This window comes from Mchenga conophoros, linkage group LG4 (genome assembly GCF_057382185.1).
Source record: "Mchenga conophoros isolate Kocher_MC1m ecotype Shallow Benthic linkage group LG4, M_conophoros_male_GT1.1, whole genome shotgun sequence".
In the NCBI taxonomy this organism is placed as follows: domain Eukaryota; kingdom Metazoa; phylum Chordata; class Actinopteri; order Cichliformes; family Cichlidae; genus Mchenga; species Mchenga conophoros.
The window spans coordinates 37,590,551-37,612,665 of record NC_140529.1 but is presented as its reverse complement, the minus strand read 5'-3'; the positions used below and the strand labels follow the sequence as shown (position 1 = coordinate 37,612,665).

The following is a 22,115-nucleotide window of genomic DNA, read 5'->3' as shown; positions in this document are numbered from 1 at the left end:
TACTTTTCGAGGAAAAATACCAACAACTTTGCCTGAATTGTAATGCTGTGTGATACCAAATAAATAAAGGGAGCTTTATAGAGGAGAGCAGTGTTTCATGATTTATGAGGTGAATCATCATCAACACATTTGAATGATCACTAAATCACTGTGATTTTCACTTTCTGCCATAAATAACACAGTGAACACATCTTTCAGCTTTCATGTACATAATTAAACAGATTGTTTGAGACCTGGAACAGAAATGTGTCTGTGTCTAAAACACTTTAGGCCAGCTTCTGTTGCTTAAATGTGCTATAGACGTTAAATAAAATAGACGTGACGGGGAACGCTGAAAAGTTGTGACATTTTTCACAGTTCCTGTTTGACGTATATTTTTTTCACTTAAAAAATAATGGATCATTTTCAGTGCTGATCTTAGACGATAGAAACGAAGTATCAACCCAGCACTAAAACCCTGTTGATAGCATCGATATGAACATTTTGCTACTTTGTCTCTGTTTCTGTCACCGTGATCACACTGGAGTTTTTTCACTGCTGTTCCAGTTTTCTTTTATAAGGCAGCCCCAGTACAGCTGGTCAAATTTTGGTTTTTGAATGAGCATATAGTAGGAGTCAAACCTGATTTTCGACATGATATTTAAGTAATATTTGTTACTGCTTTCATTGTCTGAGTGCCAGCATGTTCAACCTAAACATAGCCCCACCTGCAGTTTCCTCTGGTTCACATTTGGCCTTGACTGAGGATTTAGGCACACGTGAATCATTTATGGATCAATTGTGTGGTGACATCTGGACAACATCTGGATTCAGCACTAAGAAACAAATGGATTATTATCAGGACATCCTTTCCTTCTCACAGTAACCCTGACAGGTACATGAAGGTCGTTATCAACTTTGTAAAAGAGAATATGTTGACTTCTCCTCTAGCAGCAGGGTAAAAATCATAATTAAACAACACCTTTTCTTTCTAGGGAAAGGCCGTATAACTATATATCTTTGTGGTCTCCTGTCAAAAACATGGATGTGGGACCTGCTGTTCTGCTAACCACACCTCATGAATACCATGACGTGTGACTTACAAGAAAATGTACAAGACCTGAAACAAAAGTGAAACTTGGATTTAAAACCGGTTGAACAAGCTAACAGGTGGCTGTGTTACTGAGAAACAAAACAACGGGCCAATGATTTTTATTCCCCGTCCTCCCTTTAGATCTGCTTCTCCTGCTCCCTGTTCGTCACCTTAAAGAAGAAACAGCATTTTCAACTCCTGCTTCATTCAAAGTGCATTTATTGGGTGTATTTGGCGATTGAAGAATATTCCATGTCTTTGCCTCGAGGTTACTTTTGCAGTTTGCTGTGGGCATGCACTTTAATTTGACTCAGATCTTGATTTTTAAAAATCTTGACTGGATTTAAAATCCACTGTGGTTGTGTACAGAGGCAAAATTACAAACGTGTGCCATTTTCCAAAAGTCCAGGCCTAACAGCATGTCAGCCATATTCCCATAAGATGTTTTATGTGATGAGAAATGTAAGAGAGGACACAGCAGAGCAATGGAAACTTTAATACTGGTAGGAAAATTATTTGGACAGGTGATTCCCGTTTGCACATGTCCTTCTGATATTTCTGACTGCCTGTAATTCGTCTTACAGACCTATAGGAAAATGTACATTTTGAAAATGCAAATTTGTGCTGATCATAAATCTTTCGTGGAGGAAAAGAAAGTTCTCGTAAGCCCCGTTTTGTCTGATAGGCCCTGGGTGGTGTGCAGTTGGTTCTCAGGACTGAAACCTATGATAACTCCTGTACAGACCACTCCCAATAAATAACATCATCTACAATCTAAAGTGAAGGACGTAACAATGTGCAGAATGTGAAACAGCTGATAGAAGGATTTCTATTCATGGTACTTCCTCCTGAAGGCTGAACATTGTTATTTAAACGAAGCAGACTGAGACACAGGCTGCACTTTTGGATGAACCTGGAGAGAGAGGTACGTTTTTCCTCAAAGTCTAGATTTTCACAGATAGTTCTGTGTACATAAAGTGCTAATTAAAGTCCAGTTAGCTGCTTATTGACTAATCAGCTTTGTGACTCTTTCAGATGAATTGTTTATTTCTAGAGTTTCAGTCATTATTTAGAGATTATCAGAGAACACAAACAACATTAGTGAAGGTTACCAATGACCCTCTGAAAGCCTCTGACAGTGCACTCTCTGGACCTGTCCTGCTAGGCAGCGTTCAGTACCAGTGACCATAATATTCCTCTGCAGACAGTCGAGTACTTTGTACTGTGGGTGTTGGTGCTGAAGAAAATGCAATGCACCTGTTTGGATAATTTCTAATAGGTTCTGGTAGATTCTAGTAATTTTTCATGTAAATATTCTCGTCTGTCTTCTTCACCCACAAAACGTAGTCACAGAGTTGCACATGGTTCTTGGATTGGGACCAGTGCTTTTTATTTTAGGTGCTGCTTATTACAATAATACATACGACATACCCAGGCCTGTCTTAAAGACATAAAGGTCTAGATGACCACTATTTTTTCTGCTTCTAAATTCTGATTTAACTGTTATTGTACTTCCTGCGAATAACCCTCAGAAACCTGGTGTCTAAGCAGATACTGACTGGATGGTATTACCTTGGCCTCCAGTGAGGCTCCACTTAGAGGTCTCATTTTTATCTGCACTAAGATACCAACACTGGTATACTTGGTATCTACCCAACTGTGTTAAATAATATATAGAATATATTCATCTTATGATATTTTAAAATTGGGGGGACAGTTGTTGGATTTATTGAGATTTGCATTTTATTATTATTATTATTATTATTATTATTATATATATTTTTTATCATTATATTCTGTTGGCTTTATGTTGACATCATAAAGCCAAACTCCAACTGAAATGAATCAAGTGTTTTTGTTTCTGTCTTTTTAAGATTCATGTTTTCCATTTTTTTTCTTAGTATATTATTGTATATGTGGATTTTTATTCCATATGTTTGGACTGGAAATTATTTAAGATTAACTTTACTTAAAAATTAATTTAAAGTAAATTCAAATTGCTTTTCTGGACACACCTTTAAATTACTTGACATATAATAATAATAATAATAATAATAATAATAATAATAATAATAATAATAATAATAATAATGATAATAATAATAATAATAATAATAATAATAATAATAATAATAATAATAAGCCTTTTTGAACGGTAACCCTTACCCTGTTTTTGTCTTAATTTGATGATGTCCTCATCATAATGATTCTTCTTCCTGCAGGGACACTGACTGAAATAAAAAATGAGCATTGAGTGGGCTGAAGATGACGGTCTTCCTTCTGGGGTAGTTCGAGTGGACCGTGAAGGACCAGAAGATGGTAAAACCTATGTCATGTACCATGGCACAAAAAGGGCAAATGTTTCATCGATCCAGAAGTCAGGTTTTCGCCAGTCTTCAGGCGGGATGCTCGGTCAGGGCGTTTACCTCAGCAGAGACCTGGATAAAGCGAGTCGCTATCCCATCGGTCACCCTGAGCATGACAGGGTTGTCATTAAGGTTAGGGTCAACGTAGGAAAAGTGAAGGCCATCAATCGTCAGTACCACCCACTTCAGAAGACCTGGCATGACCACGGATACGACACTGCCTGGGTGCCGCCCAACTGTGGGATGGTGACAAGCGGCCTGGAGGAGAATTGTGTCTGGGATCCCAAGCGAATCACAATCCTTGAGACCATCAAACCAAAACCTGTCAGGGATACTCGAGCTGGTTCAAGACCGATCTCGATGAGAGAATTAACTTACTCACTCCCAGACCTCCCAGATCCCTACTCATATGATTATGATGATGATTATGATGCATGGTGTGCATGGATGCACTACAGGTAAATTCCACAAGCAGTTATTGTTGTATTTTGCATATTTGGAAGCGTTTTATATATTTTAATGTAAAAAAAAAGACATTGAGTTTTGTATGTGTCATTGTAGTCCAGCAGGATTTCAGGCCATGGGGTGGAGCGCACCAATGCCAGACAGCAATTCTGATAGTGAAGGCGGTCGTGGTGGTGCTGGCCGTGGTGGTTCTGGCCGTGCTGGTGCTGGCCGTGGTGGTTCTGGCCGTGCTGGTGCTGGTCGTGGTGGTGCTGGCCGTGGTGGTGCTGGCCGTAGTGGTTCTGGCCGTGGTGGTGCTGGTCGTGGTGGTGCTGGCCGTGGTGGTGCTGGCCGTAGTGGTTCTGGCCGTGGTGGTTCTGGTCGTGGTGGTGCTGGTCGTGGTGGTGCTGGTCGTGCTGGCCGTGGTCGTGCTGGTCATAAAGACTGAGCTTGGTTCATGTAGCCTTTGAACGACACTTATTTTTTTGTGTGTTTCTTTCTTTTGGGGTAAAATACAGGCTTATGTGTCTTTTTTGTTTATTTATTAATAAAACCTTTATTCTATTGTCAACTTTGCCTCCCTGTCTCCTTTTTCAAACTGGATATTGTTATCTCGGTAACATCCGTTCAATATTTATTCATATTAAAACATTTTTAGTGTAAGGTAGAGCCTACTATCTTAGTGAGAAGACCCCATCAGTGAAGAAGGACTTGGTGACAGTGGGAAGGAAAAAGTTCTAACTGGAAGAGACTTTTCATACTTTATTCAAAAAGGTAAACGTTCATATATTCATTAACAGCAAAGTGCCTAAATGCACTGAATCCTCCCAAGTGATTGACCACAGAGATGACAAAACTAAAAAATATAATGATCTTAAAAAATGTAAAATCAAAAAAATGGTAAATGGTCTGCATTTGTATAGCGCTTTTCTAGTCCTTAAGGACCCCAAAGCACTTTACACTACATTTAGTCATTCACCCATTCACACACACATTCACACACTGGCGATGGCAGCTACGTTGTAGCCACAGCTGCCTTGGGGCGCACTGACAGAGGCGAGGCTGCCGGACACAGGCGCCACCGGGCCCTCTGACCACCACCAGTATAAAAAAGAAACAAAGATGTTCAAAAATCCAAGCAAAACAACACAAAAAGGGAAAAATTGCCTATAAAGATTTTTTTTAATAGCAAAGAGGACATAAAATAGCCCCCAAAAAACAAAAGGGGATTTGTTGGGGATCTTGCTCTTTTTAGGAGGCATGGGTTTGCTTTTTTAGCTTAAAAAAATACTCCGAGACATTTGAAAGTGTAAATACAAAGTTAGCAGTAACCTTAAAGTTACAGTGATCACATTTATGGGAAATATGTTATTCCGGTAAACTGGTTTATGTTGTGTAGATGTAAGACAGCCTGCAGCAGAAAATACAGCAGGAATCTGGCTGGATGGGCGGTGCCTGCTACAAGTGTCCTTTTTGAGTCTTTTGATTCTGAATGACAGCATGAAATCGTCATCTACAGCACATTAAACCTGGAGTCATAGTGAAGATCTGAAAACGTGTGAACATGAAAAAAATTCATAACAGAATTTAAATGAGTAGATTCATGTGAGTGACTAACAAGTTCATCCATGTGGCAGTGATTACTGTAGAGCCACAGCGCCCCCTGGACATGACAGCAGGCATTACTTTAAATTAATCCAAAAAAAAAAAGAATTTTTAAATGAAGGAAAATATAAAGAATTTACACTAAAGTTCATAAAAACTGACAAACTGACGACTGGACCCTAAGAGTTAGTTTGGAGGTTTCTTCATATACAGGAGAGCAGGGATGTGAAATAGCACCAAAGTGGAAAAGTCAAGCACAGAAATTGAGAAGCAGATGGAAGATTACTGTGAATTTAATAAAGATACGAGCAGAGTCTGAAAAGTCCAGAATAGTCAGATTGAGCTAGCTGAGCAGGAAACTGTGGCCTGGGCCAAAGCGAGCGTGCAGATAAGAAGATATATTCACTTTATTTGTTTTACCCAGACTCACCGAAGGTTTGGACTCAGGTTGAGTCTGTCTGCTGCAGCTCAGTCACATCTCCACTTCATGTGGGTCGTGTATGTGCAGCAGTACTAAGAAAGAAGTCTCCTGGTTTTCAGTTGGCCAATGAGCTGACAGATTTTTACTTTACCTTTTCTTATATCTTTGTCTTATCACTCCAGAAGCAAAAGGTTCCAGAGGTTTAGAAAATGCTCCAGCTGTAAAGACTACAAACCCCACATCACTAAATGATTTCAGGCCTGCTGCTTTAACGTCTCTAGAGATGAACATCAGGGAGGAGATTCTGCAGCAGGTGGAAGAGCTTCCACTGATATTTGCATACAGGCCTTGTATATACTCTACTGGTTCATCACAGTGATGTTATCTCTCTCCTCTGCTCTATATTCTGTAATAGAATGACTGTCAAAGTACACATGATAACAGTCATTGTAAGTCATGGGGCTGTGGATGAGTTTGCTTCTTGGCGTCATTTTTAAAGATCAACAACCTGAAAACTGAAGACATGGCCACTGACTCCAGGGGGTCAGGCCCCATCCTGCACTAACAATAGTAAACGGTGCCAGCAGCCATTGAACTGGTGGACAGTTACAAGTATTTGGAGGGTAGTTTTTGATGTTCTGCCCTTTGAGTCACAGTTTGCTGCTACAAAAAAAGGTCCAACAACGGCTGTGTTTTTAAGGAAATTGAGTATTTTTATGTCCATCCATCCATCTTTATCCGCTTTATCCGAGGCCGGGTCGCGGGGGCAGCAGCCTAAGCAGAGAGGTCCAGACCTCCCTCTCCCCAGCCACCTCCTCCAGCTTATCCGGGGGAATACCAAGGCGTTCCCAGGCCAGCCGAGAGATATAATCTCTCCAGCGTGTCCTGGGTCTGCCCCGGGGCCTCCTCCCGGTGGGACATGCCTGGAACACCTCACCCAGGAGGCATCCTTGTCAGATGCCCGAACCACCTCGTACCAAGACTGGTATTTTTATGTTTCATCTGAAATTATGATACATTTTTAATCTGTTCTAATGTTTTGTAGCGTTGTTTGGTACGGTAATCTGTCTCTTCGTCACAGGACCGAACGGACTCAGGCTCTTAGAATGAAAAGTCACATTTTCAGCTGCTTCCCTCAGGTCGTCGGTGAAGTGCCTGCAGTGAAGACCTGCTGTTGTTGCCAACACTGTCGCACACAGCATTTCCTTCAAGATTCAAAGATTCAAAGTGTTTATTGTCATGTGTCCAAAGAATAAAAAAGACTTTTCTCTGTGCAATGAAATTCTTTCTTTGCTGCCGATTAATATATGCAATAGAAATAGAACAGCTAAAATACAAATAGTACAAATAAATAAATGAAGACAGAAAAGGAGACAAAAATATTTAATTCTGAAACAGAGATGTGTGCAAAAGAGCCGTAGCTTAATATGCAGGATGGCCTGATGTGCAAAAAGTTATTATTACTGTTCGAAAATAGGTCAGCTGTTCACGAGTCTGATGGCCGTGGGGAAGAAGGAGTTGTTGAGTCTGGATGTTCTGGATTTCACACTCCTAAACCTCCGTCTCGAGGGCAGAAGTGTGAACAGTCCATGTTGGGGGGTGTGGGGTCTTTGAGGATGGAGGCAGCTCTCCTCTGGACTCTGCGATGGTTGATGCTCTGCAGAGAGGGCAGCGGGGTCCTGATGATCTTCTCCGCAGTTGTTATCACTCTCTGCAGGCGTTTGGTCCATAGCAGCAGTGCTGCCGTACCATGCAGCGCTGCAGCTGGTCAGTGTGCTCTCCACAGTGCAGCTGTAGAAGCTGCTGAGGATCTTGGCCGACATACCAAATTTCCTCAGGAAATACAGCCGCTGCTGAGCCTTCTGGACCAGCTGTGTGGTGTTCGGTGTCCAGGTGAGGTCCTCACTGATGTAGACGCCCAGGTACCTAAAGCTGCTCATCCTCTGCACTTCAAGGCCCCGGATAAACAGCAGCTGGTGAGGCCTCCTCTTCTTCCTCGTGTCCACTATCATCTTCTTTGTCTTGTTAGTGTTGAGGGTGAAGATGTTGTCCTCACACCATGACATCAGACCATCACACCTCTCTCCTATAAGCGGCTTCGTCCCCTGCAGTGATGCGACCGATCACTGCGAACTAGAGGATGGGACTTTCTTGTAGCTCTTGATAAAACTTGAGCTGTTCTGTTTGTTTGTTTTTCAAATGTCTGTGTTGTTTGATGAGTGGACATGCTGCAAATCTATTTCCCATTGGGGACAATAAAGTGATCACTGACCATTGTTATCAGCTCTATACACTGACCCAGGGTTTCCCAGTCCACCTATAAAGCACAATCAAAAAAAGAAGCAGTGTACACATCATATGACCGATCACACGCCTGGTCTGCCAACAACAGGACAAAGGTATCAATCACAAAAACAACAACAAAACAAAGGCATCATAAACGTAAATCTGTGTGCCCTCTTGGGGAAAGTAAAACAATGAGTCTGCCACTCTTAACCGACACATCCAGTCTGCCTGAAAGTGAAAGACAAAGAAATCTGCAACAGAAAAAGTTAAACATGGATTTACAACAGATTCAATGACATGACAGGTAGCTTATTGTTAAGCAACCAAACAAACACACAGGTGAGTTATTTATACCCTTCCACCCTCTCTTTGTTCTAAATATTTTATGGAGGTACAATGGTAAATACCAAAAGTCTCATTCTGCCTGAAAACACCTGATCTGTGTGTTGCTGTGTGGCAGGAGTGAAGCCTAATTCACACACTGACTATGCAGGACCACAAGAGCCACGCGCATCAAAACAAAGAATTCTGTGCTTAAATAATAATTTGTAGAATAAATTCTGCACTTGTAAATCCACTTTAATAAACTTCATTTCAAACCACTCTGAGACATCCTTCTTTCAGTTTTGTTTCACGTGCTGTTGTTAAGTCAATATTTACTGGGTGTGGTCCTAAAGTGACTTAACAACAGCACGTGAAACAAAACTGAAAGAAGGATTTTTTTTTAAACAGAGCAGAGTGAAACACAGGTGAGTTATTTATTCCCTTTCCACCCTTTCTTTGTTCCAGGTTACATTGGTCTTCCTCACCTAGACCACCTTGAACGGAACTTAGAGCATTTTTTAGTTGATTACGTAATTCATCAGGTGAGATTGATACATGAGGTTGTATGTGAGGAGCAGCCAATGAAGGGAAGCCAAAACAGGAGAAATCTGCTCTCTCTTTCTAGTCCCTGTCAGGACTCTTGCTGCAGCATTTTGGATTAGCTGAAGGCTTTTCAGTGAGTTTTTTGGACATCCTGATAATAATGAATTACAGTCGTCCAGCCTGGAAGTAATAAATGCATGAACTAGTTTTTCAGCGTCACTCTGAGACAGGATATTTCTAACTTTAGAGATGTTGCACAAATGGAAGAAAGCAGTCTTACATATTTGTTTAATATGTGCGTTGAAGGACATGTCCTGGTCAAACATGACTCCAAGGTTCCTCACAGCGTTACTGGAGGCCAAGGTAATGCCATCCAGAGTAAGAATCTGCTTAGATACCATATTTCTAAGCTTTTCAGGGCCGAGTACAATAACCTCAGTTTGATCTGAATTAAACTTATAGATCTTTTTCACTAGTACCTACTTGGCTCAACTTGACTTAACTCGGTTCCGGTCATGTTGATGTAATTTCTGTGCGACATGAACGCCACAACAGCACGTTGAGGTGATGGTAAACCTGCTGCTCAGTCTGGGCCTTTGTGTCAGACTCGGGGGCCACAGTGTTGTTTTTTCTGTACACATTTCCCTCGTTGCCAGGTTCAAAATGGCGGTTTAGATTTTTGCAAAGGAGAAGCTCTCAAGACTCATCGAGTGACGCCACTGACTAGCCAATCGGTGACATGCCGTCTGGTGACGTCACATTTTCGTATCACCTGGATCCCCAGCCGAGTAGGTACTAACAGTAGGTACCAGGCACCACCACCTAATAGAAAACCCCAAAAAGGAGTCGAGGTGTGCAGAGCCGACTCGAGTAGGTGGTAGTGGGAAAGGGTTATTAGTTACAGCACTTTCAGAAAGACGTCTGCTGTAATGAACTGTATACCCCACAGCTGTATAACCCATTATCATAAATTTAAGTAATGATAAGACAAAAGAAGACTGTTTAATGTTCAGTTTCTATGCTATCTATGCTAGCAAATGTGTGACTAAAGACACTGATGGGCTCTTTTATATTTTGAGAGAAGCCAATTTAGTGTAATAATAGATTCAGGCCGTCATTTTCAGCATCTGCAGCTTTACATAAATGCAAAGTTAGCAGAAGCCTTAGAGCCACAGCAGGAGCTCCCTATATGGGAAATATATCAGCCAAATTCCCGTAAACTTTCACTGGTCCAAAACGAAAGTCAGTCTGCAGCAGAATGGAAACATTTGCAAATACAGCAGGAATCTGACTGGACGGGAATTTCCTGTTACGTGTTTCTGTTATATAACTCATCTGCATCTGAACAAGAGCATAAAATTATAAATATTAAGGAGACAAATTTCCTTTAATATCACAAAACTTTTATGGAGGAAAATTGGAAAGTGCCAAACGTTTCATTCTGGCTGAAAACACCTGATCTGTGTGTTGCTGTGTGGCAGGAGTGAAACCTAACTCACACACTGACCACACCTAGTACATATTGTCTGTAACCTAAAGACAAGGACGAGCAACAGCACATGAAACAAAACTGAAAGAAGGACGTCTACTGTTAAAAGAAGCAGAGTGAGGCACGGACTCCATTCTTGGATCAACCTGCAGAGAGGTACGTGGACTCAAACAAAGTCTGAATGTTTACAGTGAATCTTGTCAGTTCTGTGTGTATGAGGACATATTTAGACTCCGCTGTGAACTTCCTGACTAATAAATTCTTAATTTTATAGCTAATCTTATCTGTTTTGTCTTATTGGCACTGATGTCAGTAACATATTTTTTTCTACAGGGACACTGACACCAACATCTGGATCTGAAAAATGAGCTTCCAGTGGGCTGAAGATGACTTTTTGCCTCCAGGTGTGGTTCGAATGGACCGTGAAGGACCAAGAGATGGTAGAACCTACGTCATGTACCACGGCACCACCAGTAAGAGTGCTCGATTGATCCTGAAGTCAGGTTTTCAGCGGTCTAAAGATGGGATGCTCGGTCCAGGGGTCTACCTCAGCAGAGACCTGGAGAAAGCGAGTCGCTATCCCATCGATCACCCTGAGCATGACAGGGTTGTCATTAAGGTTAAGGTGAAAGTGGGAAGGGTGATCGTCATCAACTATCAGAACCACCCACTTCAGAAGACCTGGCAATACAGTGGCTACGACACCGCCTGGGTGCCGCCCAACTGTGGGATGGTGAAGAGCGGCCTGGAGGAGAATTGTGTCTGGGACCCGAATCGAATCTCAATCATTGGCACCATTGAACCAGAACCTGTCCATGGCGCTGGAGGCAGCGCATGGGGCTATAGGTAAACTCAGAGCAGGTTCTGATTATTTTGTACGTTCAAATGTATTTTTATATATTTGAATAAGAAATCATAAAATGACATATTTTGTAACCATGTCAGTGTAACCTGAAAAATAAACGTGCCATAGAAATGACTTTACTATTGTGTTCATTGCAATATTCATATGTAAATAATTAATAAATATTTCATATTTGTATGCATAAAAAACACCGAAAACACATCAGATGTCTAAACTGAGACATTTTACTGTTTAATAAAAAAAATTGTTGGAATTTGATGACAACAACACAGCTAAAAACAACTGGGATGGAGGAAACAAAGGCCTAGAAAAATAAATGGCGCTAAAGAGAAACAACAAGAGCCACAGTTTGCAACCGGCCAGCAACATGACTGATATAAGAAGCTGAGAGTTGCAGTGGATCTAAGGAGCAGATTGCCTGGTTCATAAAAAAAATGTAGCCACCAGCGGGCATTGGTTAGAATGAAACTCCTTTATTGAAATTGCACTGACACGATGCTTTATACTGTGTATACAGTGGGGCAAAAAAGTATTTAGTCAGCCACCGATTGTGCAAGTTCCCCCACTTAAAATGATGACAGAGGTCAGTAATTTGCACCAGAGGTACACTTCAACTGTGAGAGACAGAATGTGGAAAAAAAAATCCATGAATCCACATGGTAGGATTTGTAAAGAATTTATTCGTAAATCAGGGTGGAAAATAAGTATTTGGTCACCTCAAACAAGGAAAATCTCTGGCTCTCACAGACCTGTAACGTCTTCTGTAAGAAGCTTTTCTGTCCCCCACTCGTTACCTGTATGAATGGCACCTGTTTGAACTCATCATCTGTATAAAAGACACCTGTCCACAGCCTCAAACAGTCAGACTCCAAACGCCGCCATGGCCAAGACCAAAGAGCTTTCGAAGGACACCAGGAAAAGTATTGTAGACCTGCACCAGACTGGGAAGAGTGAATCTACAATAGGCAAGCAGCTTGGTGTGAAAAAATCAACTGTGGGAGCAATCATCAGAAAATGGAAGACATACAAGACCACTGATAATCTCCCTCGATCTGGGGCTCCACGCAAGATCTCATCCCGTGGGGTCAAAATGATCATGAGAACGGTGAGCAAAGATCTCAGAACCACACGGGGGGACCTGGTGAATGACCTGCAGAGAGCTGGGACCAAAGTAACAAAGGTCACCATCAGTAACACACTACAACGGCAGGGAATCAAATCCCGCAGTGCCAGACGTGTTCCGCTGCTGAAGCCAGTGCATGTCCAGGCCCGTCTGAAGTTTGCCAGAGAGCACATGGATGATACAGCAGAGGATTGGGAGAATGTCATGTGGTCAGATGAAACCAAAGTAGAACTTTTTGGTATAAACTCAACTCGTCGTGTTTGGAGGAAGAAGAATACTGAGTTGCATCCCAAGAACACCATACCTACTGTGAAGCATGGGGGTGGAAACATCATGCTATGGGGCTGTTTTTCTGCCAAGGGGACAGGACGACTGATCAGTGTTAAGGACAGAATGAATGGGGCCATGTATCGTGAGATTTTGAGCCAAAACCTCCTTCCATCAGTGAGAACTTTGAAGATGAAACGAGGCTGGGTCTTCCAACATGACAATGATCCAAAACACACCGCCCGGGCAACAAAGGAGTGGCTCCGTAAGAAGCATTTGAAAGTCCTGGAGTGGCCTAGCCAGTCTCCAGACCTCAACCCCATAGAAAATCTGTGGCGGGAGTTGAAAGTCCGTGTTGCTCGGCGACAGCCCCAAAACATCACTGCTCTCGAGAAGATCTGCATGGAGGAATGGGCCAAAATACCAGCTACTGTGTGTGCAAACCTGGTAAAGACCTATAGTAAACGTTTGACCTCTGTTATTGCCAACAAAGGTTATGTTACAAAGTATTGAGTTGTATTTTTGTTATTGACCAAATACTTATTTTCCGCCCTAATTTACGAATAAATTCTTTACAAATCCTACCATGTGGATTCATGGATTTTTTTTTTCACATTCTGTCTCTCACAGTTGAAGTGTACCTCTGGTGCAAATTACTGACCTCTGTCATCATTTTAGGTGGGGGAACTTGCACAATCGGTGGCTGACTAAATACTTTTTTGCCCCACTGTATGTATGTGTATGTATGTATGTATATATATATATATATATATATATATATATATATATATATATATATATATATATATATATATATATATATATATATATTAGGGGTGCAACGATACACAAAATTCACGGTTCGGTTCGGTTCGATACTTTGGTGTCACGGTTCGATATTTTTTCGATACAAAAAAAATGTTCATGCCTTTTTAATTTGTCATTTATTAAAATTATAAATATATATTTTAACTCAAAAGTACAGTTTTTAAATTTAACCCTAACCCTTGTGCGTGTTTTTTATTTTGACAGCGAATGCGCACCTGCGGACCACTTATGTGCAGCCCTGGTTATTTAGCTCGTCATATTGCAGCCACAGAAATTCTTTTGTCCATGAAACCATAAAGCTGCACTTTCTTTTTGCCTTATAGTCTGATTTGTCATAACTTCTCCGTTTTGTGGTAAGCTTTTCTTTGGCTGTCACTTCTTCACCCTGACCTGTCTTATTTGGCTCAGCAGAACTAAAATATATATCTGTCTGTGAAGGTTCTCAGTCATCCAGGTCATCGTAGTCAAATATAAATCCTGCTGCTTTTACACACGCACACTCACTCAGCGATTCTCTGTGCGATCAACCTCTCACATGTTTAAGCTGCGGGAGATTTCACTTGTCATGTTTGCATAGTAAGCTAACGATTAATAAGACGATGTCAGAGGAATTGGTGCACAAATTATCATCACTCACAGATCAGTGCTGTCGCTCTCTATACACAGTTCGCACGATTGCAAAGTGAAAGCAAAAAACAAGCGCAAATTCAAACGCGATTTCAATATGTCACATATTGACAGTGGCTCACCGATGCCAATGACATAATTACCCAGCTACATTTCTGAAAGAATGCAAAAGCATTGACATATATTTTCCTTCCTACAATAGCCCGACGGGCAGGGAAGAGATAGATTTTGGTAGCCCGACTGAAAAAATCGCTAGCCCCAGGATGTCAGGCTAGCGATATTGCAAGCCCTGTATCTGATTGAGGAATCACTCATCTTTGGAAAAGAGAGTTTATTACAGAGAAATGTCTCTTTCCAAAATAAAAGCTATACTATCCGCTTCTTCTGGGCTATATTCTCAGCAGCATAAGGAGAATCCTGTGCTAACAGCTGTCTAAATGACTCGGCTAAAGTTAGTAGCATGCTTGTTGTTTTTGTCTTTGCACTAGGATGATGTCGGTGTAAATGTGCAGTCATATTCGTTGTGTTCCCACTAGTGCTTTCAGGTTAATCTCGTTGAAATGACCTTAACACCACAACACGGCAAATCTCCATTAACGAGCTACCGCCGATCGCCCCGTGCATGGGGCTAGACGGCTAACACGTTAACGAGCTAACTGCGCTAACACACTAGTTCCCACCCATGTAATTGAGCATTGCATGGCACATCCAACATACTGTTTTACTTTAGTCCATGACTCGCTTACCTTCAGGGTCATACGTCACATGAAAACCAAAATAATTCCAAACGCCAGATCTGAATGAGGGTGGGGGAGGTGCCCTGCGCTCTTCCTTCTGACTATGCTGTCTGTGTGGAGCGCTCAGTGGATCTGCGCTCGACAGTGCAGCCTAGGCGGAGTAGTCGAACGCAGATTCACTGAGCGCTCCACACAGACAGCATCGTCAGAAGGAAAGTTGATAAAATAAATTACAAATGTTGTATTGTTCGATACATATGCGTACCAAACCGAAAGCACTGTATCGAACGGTTCAATATCGATACGAATATCGTTGCACCCCTAATATATATATATATATATATATATATATATATATATATACACTCAACAAAAATATAAACGCAACACCTTTGTTACTGCTCCCATTCCCCATGGGATGGACGTAGAGACCTAAAATTCATTCCAGATACACAATATAACCATCCCTCCCAAACAGTGGTCACAAATCAGTCCAAATGTGTGGTAGTGGGCACATCTGCTATATTGAGATAATCCATCCCACCTCACAGGTGTGCCACATCAGGATGCTGATCTGACAACATGAGTAGTGCACAGGTGTACCTCAGACTGCCCACAACAAAAGGCCACCCTGGAATGTGCAGTTTTGTCTCACAGCAAAATGCCACAGATGCCACAAGCAATGAGGGAGCGTGCAATTGGCATGCTGACAGCAGGAATGTCAACCAGATCTGTCGCCCGTGCATTGAATGTTCATTTCTCAACCATAAGCCGTCTCCACAGGCGTTTCAGAGAATATGGCAGCACATCCAACCGGCCTCACAACCGCAGACCTCGTGTAACCACACCAGCCCAGGACCTCCACATCCAGCAGGTTCACCTCCAAGATCGTCTGAGACCAGCCACCCAGACAGCTGCTGGAACAATTGGTTTGCACAACCAAACAATTTCTGCACAAACTGTCAGAAACCGTCTCAGGGACGCTCAACTGCATGCCCGTCGTCCTCATCGGGGTCTTGACCTGACTCCAGCTCGTTGCCGTAACAGACTTGTGTGGGCAAATGCTCACATTCGATGGCGTCTGGCACGTTGGAGAGGTGTGCGCTTCACGGATGAATCATGGTTCACATTGTTCAGGGCAGATGGCAGCTGAGAATGTCCCAGTTCTTGCATGGCCAGCATACTCACCGGACATGTCACCCATTGAGCATGTTCGGGATGTGCTTGACCGGCGTATACGACAGCGTGTACCAGTTCCCACGAATATCCAACAACCTCGCACAGCCATTGAAGTGGAGTGGACCAACATTCCACAGGCCACAATTGACAATCTGATAGACTCCATGCGACGATGTGTTGCACTGCATGAGGCAAATGGTGGTCACACCAGATACTGACCGGTTCTGGGTCCCCAGACCCCCAATAGCGCAAAAAACTGCACATTCCAGGGTGGCCTTTTGTTGTGGGCAGTCTGAGGTACACCTGTGCACTACTCATGATGTCAGATCAGCATCCTGATGTGGCACACCTGTGAGGTGGGATGGATTATCTCAATATAGCAGATGTGCCCACTACCACACATTTGGACTGATTTGTGACCACTGTTTGGGAGGGATGGTTATATTGTGTATCTGGAATGAATTTTAGGTCTCTACGTCCATCCCATGGGGAATGGGAGCAGTAACAAAGGTGTTGCGTTTATATTTTTGTTGAGTGTATATATATCTACGCACACACATATACATAAATCACTGACTTTCAGCTTGTTGTGTTTGTGGATATATGACTGACTTTAATTATTAAACATTCGCACATAAATAAGTGACGTCATATTCAGTACTTTTGACAGTTCACTCTTAGGCCGCTCCATCTTATTAGGGAACTTCCACATACATAAATGTAAATTTCAAAACTCAACCCCATCATTTAATTTGTTTTTGATTGAAATTGAATATTACTTAAACTCTCTTAAATTAACTTCCAATAAAAAAGGTTTATCATTGATTGAAATTCATTCAGAAATGTTTAACGAATGAGCTGTCACAACTTTCAAGTACAAAGTTGTTATGAAGTCTGTCACATTCCCCCCTTTTTTCCTTTTTTCTCCTTTATTTATTTCTCCTTCTTTTTTCATTGTACTGTATATTGTTACTCTTATTTGCCTTGTATGTCTACTGTACAAACTGAACTGGAATGACTGACTGTTCGCTTTATAAGTTCAATAAAGTTTGGAGGAAAAAAAAAACCCTCTTCAGCCGCTCCCTTCTGCCGTATTTTGCGGCAAAATTATCCACACCCACCGCCGCGCTATGAATTGTGGGATATATGGTACCACGAAGCGTGCACCGGACCACGCTTGATATTTGGGGAAATCGACGGTGCATTTGGAGTATGCATTTGAAGTACACTTCGAATTGGGACAGCCGTCGTCGCGTGGCGGTGACGTAATCGCATTTAAAATGCGTACTTCAAGCGTGCGGTCTCTTAATTGGGACACAGCCAGAGAGAGAAAAGCAATATCAAAACATGTGGCCAAGAGTGAGCGAGCTGGAGAGACACAGGGACCATGACACTGACCAATAAGACCGGACTGGGTAACCTGGTTAAAGTGCCTGGTCAGACTTCAGGGAGGTCTCAGGTCCAGCTTTTGGACTTTTATAACAGGCAGGTGCTGAGGAAGGCGACCGCTGTCATGTTAAGTTTCAAACAAACCGTCTCTTTAGGTCATCGGTGTGAAGTGCCTGCAGAGAAAACCACGAGACATAGTGTCTTTATACCTGCTGCTATTATCGTGCTTAACAACACTAAACCATAACTGTTGTTGCCAACACTGTCACACACGGCACTTTCTTGCAGCTCTTGATAAAACTTGGGCTGTTCTGTTTGTTTTTCTTAAATGTCTGAGTTGTTTGATGAGTAGACATGCTGCAAATCAATTTCCCATTGGGGACAATAAAATGACCACTGACCAGGGTTTCCAGTTATTACAATAAAGCAATAAAGTGACACCAGTTAGATTCAAAAGGACCAAAGATGTACAAAAAGAAAGAAAATATCACAACCGCAAAGGTACAAAATTTTAAAAACACGCAAAGATGTAAAAGTATCGACACTAAAAAAGCAAAGAGGGAAAAATGACTGTCAGGAAATACACAATGGTATCAAACAGACAGAAGAATGACACAAACACAAACTGTGCTCATAGTCTGTGTTGGGTCACCTTTTACATGTCTGTGCACACAAAACAATGAAAAAATATAGTTTTAAAAAGATGCTCAGCGACCACAAGAAGCTACAAAGCAACACAACAATGAACAAATTAACTGCAGGACGATAAAAGAGACGTATGAAACAACACAAAGAGATCAGCGTTGTTGAAATCTCCCAATTCTTTGAATCTTTGGGCTGAAGGAAGGACAATACTCGGTGTATAAATGCTCAATCAACAATCATTTATTTCCGTACAATTCAACAGTCAGAGCATTACAACGTCCGGACGGGAGAGATGCTACCAGAGGGTCAGGCACATGTCTCAAAATGGTGACGGGTTGCTCAGCTTTTTATAGTCTCTAGTGGCCCCCAGCTAGTCGTAAAAGCCAAAACATCACATTCTTTCTCTGTTACAGCGCCTAAGTTATGACCTCGGCAGTTGTTTCTCTGCTTTCTGTAAGGTGGGGGTGTGGAATGTGGTCTATCTATCTCCCCTGTCTTTAGACACAGAGTCTCCTGCTTACAACCTTCTCTTCATGATTCAACACTTAAGCATGTCAAGAAAACAGTGTAACACATTCCCAGCAGATCAAGGATACAGAGTGATGCACATTTATCTAATGAACTAATATGTAAATATGTTCTGTTAACTCAAAAGTATAATGAGAACTAAACTACATACAGCTCACACACTCTATATTAAAGGGTATAATGTGATCTACAGCAGTATTCTAATTCAACTACTTTGATTACATATATAAGGTAACATATAATAACAGAATAATCTAATAGCGTCGATGTCTCTGCACACAAGCCCTCATCACTACAGAAGGACATCAATGTGATGATGTTGATCCTTAGAGTCACACTGGTAATGGGAAATATGTCAGCTGTATCCCTGTAAGCTGGTTTATGTTGTGCAAACGTAAGTCAGTCTGCAGCAGGACAATGGAAACTTTTGCAAATACAGCAGGAAAATGAGTGGACGGGAATTTCCTGTTTCCTTTTGAGTCTTTTGATAACCTGCTGTAGAGCTCATCTGCATCTGAGCAAGAGCATATATTTAGAAATATCAAAGAGACTAATTTCCTTTAAAACCTTAAATCGATCATGGAGAAAAACTGGAAAGAACCAAAATTCCTGTTCTGCCAAAAAGTCCCTGATCTATGAGCTGCTGGATGGCAGGAGTGAAACCTAACTCACACTAAGTACTCCAGCACATACTGCCTATAACCTAAAGTGAAGGACTTAACAGCACGTGAAACGAAACTGAAAGGAGGAGGTCTGTTTGTGGTATTTCCTCCTGAAAAAGAAGCAGAGTGAGGCACAGACTCCATTTTTGGACCAGCCTGCAGAGAGGTACGTGGACTCAGCAAACACACTTTTCTTCTTTTTTCCTTAAAAAGTCTGAATGTTTGCAGTAAACGTTGTCAGTACTGTGTGAATGAGGACATATTTACACTCAGCTGCGAACTTTCCGACTGATAAAAGCAGATTTATGTCAGTTTTATCAGGACTTAATGATGAACTTTTCAACTGTGTGAAAGTCCAGCGAGAGGTTTTCTGAATCACATTTCCGTGCAGGAAATGTGATTCAGAAAACCTGAGTTTGAAATTCTACTTATTGTGAAACAACTTTTCAGTGAGGTGATGATTTGTGAAATAAACGTGAACATTAAACAGAACATCGTCATCAGGCTTTCACAGCTACATGGACAGTGAGCCAATTCAAACTTATTCTATTACATGTTTATTTTTCTACAAATATTCATTTTTCCATTAATAACAGTCAAATTAAGTCAGGAAGAGCCGCTGACCTCTGAGGCCAGACACTCATCTTTGGCACAGCAAGTTTATCTTTTGTTTGTTTTTACTTTTGCAGTCAGAACTATAATCTGAACACACTGTTGTGCCAAATACGGTTTGCTTTTTAAAGATCTGAGGAAATAAAAAGGGGGGAAGAGGGGAGAAAATAAGAACATGACAGAGCACAGATAGAAATGCACGATGTATCACCAGCTGCTGCACCTGTGAGAAAAAACAAACATACAGCACCTGAAACACAAAAGCATGAAAATGCACAGATACATAAATCAACAATCGTCTTGTGAGTGTGTGAGAGAGAGAGAGCAGCATGAGCCAGAAACAGGAGCCCAGCACCCAGCAGAGCGTCCATGCCCACTTTGATAATGAAGTGATAATTCCCAATTTGAGAGATAACAAAAAAAAGATTAAATGTATCTCATATCGTCAGATCTGACGCAACACAATGAAACACAACACCTGCCTGGACTGGAAAGTATTTAGGATTAACCACTGTTATTTTATAATGAGTTATAAATACTGTAAAAATCATTTAAAACACCTGATTTCTTATAATAACTCCCCATTTAATATAACTAACTCTCTATTTTAAAGTTCAGGCTTCTTGTTCTTAACGCTGTGATGTTCTCATGATTTCCTGCAGAGACAATCACACTAACATCCGAATCAGAAAAATGTACTTCCAGTGGGCTGAAGATGACTTCCTGCCTCCAGGGGTAATCCGACTGGATTGTGAAGGGCCAAGAGACGGTAGAACCTACGTCATGTACCACGGTACCACCAGTGCGAACGCTAAAAGAATCCTGATGACGGGTTTTGGCCAGTCTTATGATGGGATGCTCGGTCCGGGGGTCTACCTCAGCAGAGACCTGGAGAAAGCAAGTCGCTATCCCATTGGTCACCCTGAGTATGACAGAGTTGTCATTAAAGTTAAGGTCAACGTGGGACGGGTGATCGTCATCAACTATCAGAACCACCCACTTCAGAAGACCTGGCAATACAGTGGCTACGACACCGCCTGGGTGCCGCCCAACTGTGGGATGGTGAAGAGCGGCCTGGAGGAGAATTGTGTCTGGGACCCGAATCGAATCTCGATCATCGGCACCATCAAACCAAAACCTGTCCAGGGCGCTGGAGGCAGCGCATGGGGCTATAGGTAAACTCAGGAGCAGGTTCTGATTATTTTGTACGTTCAAATGTATTTTTATATATTTGGATAAAATAAATGACGTGTTCTTCTGTAACCGTGTGACTGTAACCGAAGAATAAACGTGTCATTAAACTGAGCTGCTCTCTGTGTGTGTTCAACACGATTTTTATATACAGTAGAACCAGTCATATATGAAGCCAGGTGAAACTACAGGTATGTCTTAAAGACATGAAGGCCTGGGCGACCTGTAATTTTCTACTTTTAAATTAAGACGTCTTTAAAACATTTGGCTCTAAAAATCAGACACACGGTGTCAGCACAATGAATTACAGCTGATTTTCAGGCTGAGAAAGACACTTTCTCTCGTCTTAGTGGACATATGTTAACTTTGTATGGCACATTCTTTTGCAGCTTCGTCCTTGAGCTACAGAAACAAATGAAACACTGTTTTTCACTGATACCATCCAAGGCAGTCTTACACTGTGGCTTTTCAAGGACGTCACGTTACATCAGGTCACACTGTGCTCACACTTTAGTGTCTGTGTTGAGTAACAATAATAATCTTCCAAAGACAAAGAAGCAGCTTTATGTAGCACACAGGACTTCATCAGTGACTTCAAAGCTGAGCAGTGTTCATGAGACTTCTGATGGGAGGCTGTTCGTCCATCCTGCACGTGCGGCTGTTTAAATATCTGTCTGCTTTTGAACATGGACCACACCTCCTAGTTTAAATGCATCCCTGACTTCAGTTGCACGTGGACGCTGGAGGCACCTGCAGTTTGATCTGTGGTGGATAAACTTTCACCTCATGCAACCTTGTTTATAAAGCGGGTGTAGCTGCCAGTGTTATTAACAGTTAGATGCCTTTTGATGCCAGTTTTGCAGGCTGTGACTCACCCCGAAAGACACAGCTGCTCATAAGAGTGCGAAATGA

General features: G+C 41.8%; 1 protein-coding gene across 1 annotated transcript; it reads left to right on the top strand.

The window, feature by feature from the left end:
• Positions 1 to 3,300: 3,300 nt before the first annotated feature.
• On the top strand, positions 3,301 to 21,317 carry LOC146576741 (uncharacterized). The gene is made up of 4 exons (XM_085272526.1): positions 3,301 to 3,762; positions 4,683 to 4,686; positions 10,955 to 11,396; positions 20,675 to 21,317. The coding sequence occupies exons 1-4, from the start codon at positions 3,316 to 3,318 to the stop codon at positions 21,189 to 21,191; spliced, it is 1,410 nt and encodes a 469-aa protein (XP_085128652.1). The 5' UTR covers positions 3,301 to 3,315; the 3' UTR covers positions 21,192 to 21,317.
• The last annotated feature ends 798 nt before the right edge of the window (positions 21,318 to 22,115 follow it).

What these genes read in the sequence shown, in the direction of transcription:
- LOC146576741 (XM_085272526.1), top strand. Translation starts at nt 3,316, where the DNA reads ATGAGCATTGAGTGGGCTGAAGATGACGGTCTTCCTTCTGGGGTAGTT. An exon ending in GGCAGCGCATGGGGCTATAG is followed by an intron (nt 11,397 to 20,674) that starts GTAAACTCAGAG and finishes GATTTCCTGCAG; the next exon opens with AGACAATCACACTAACATCC.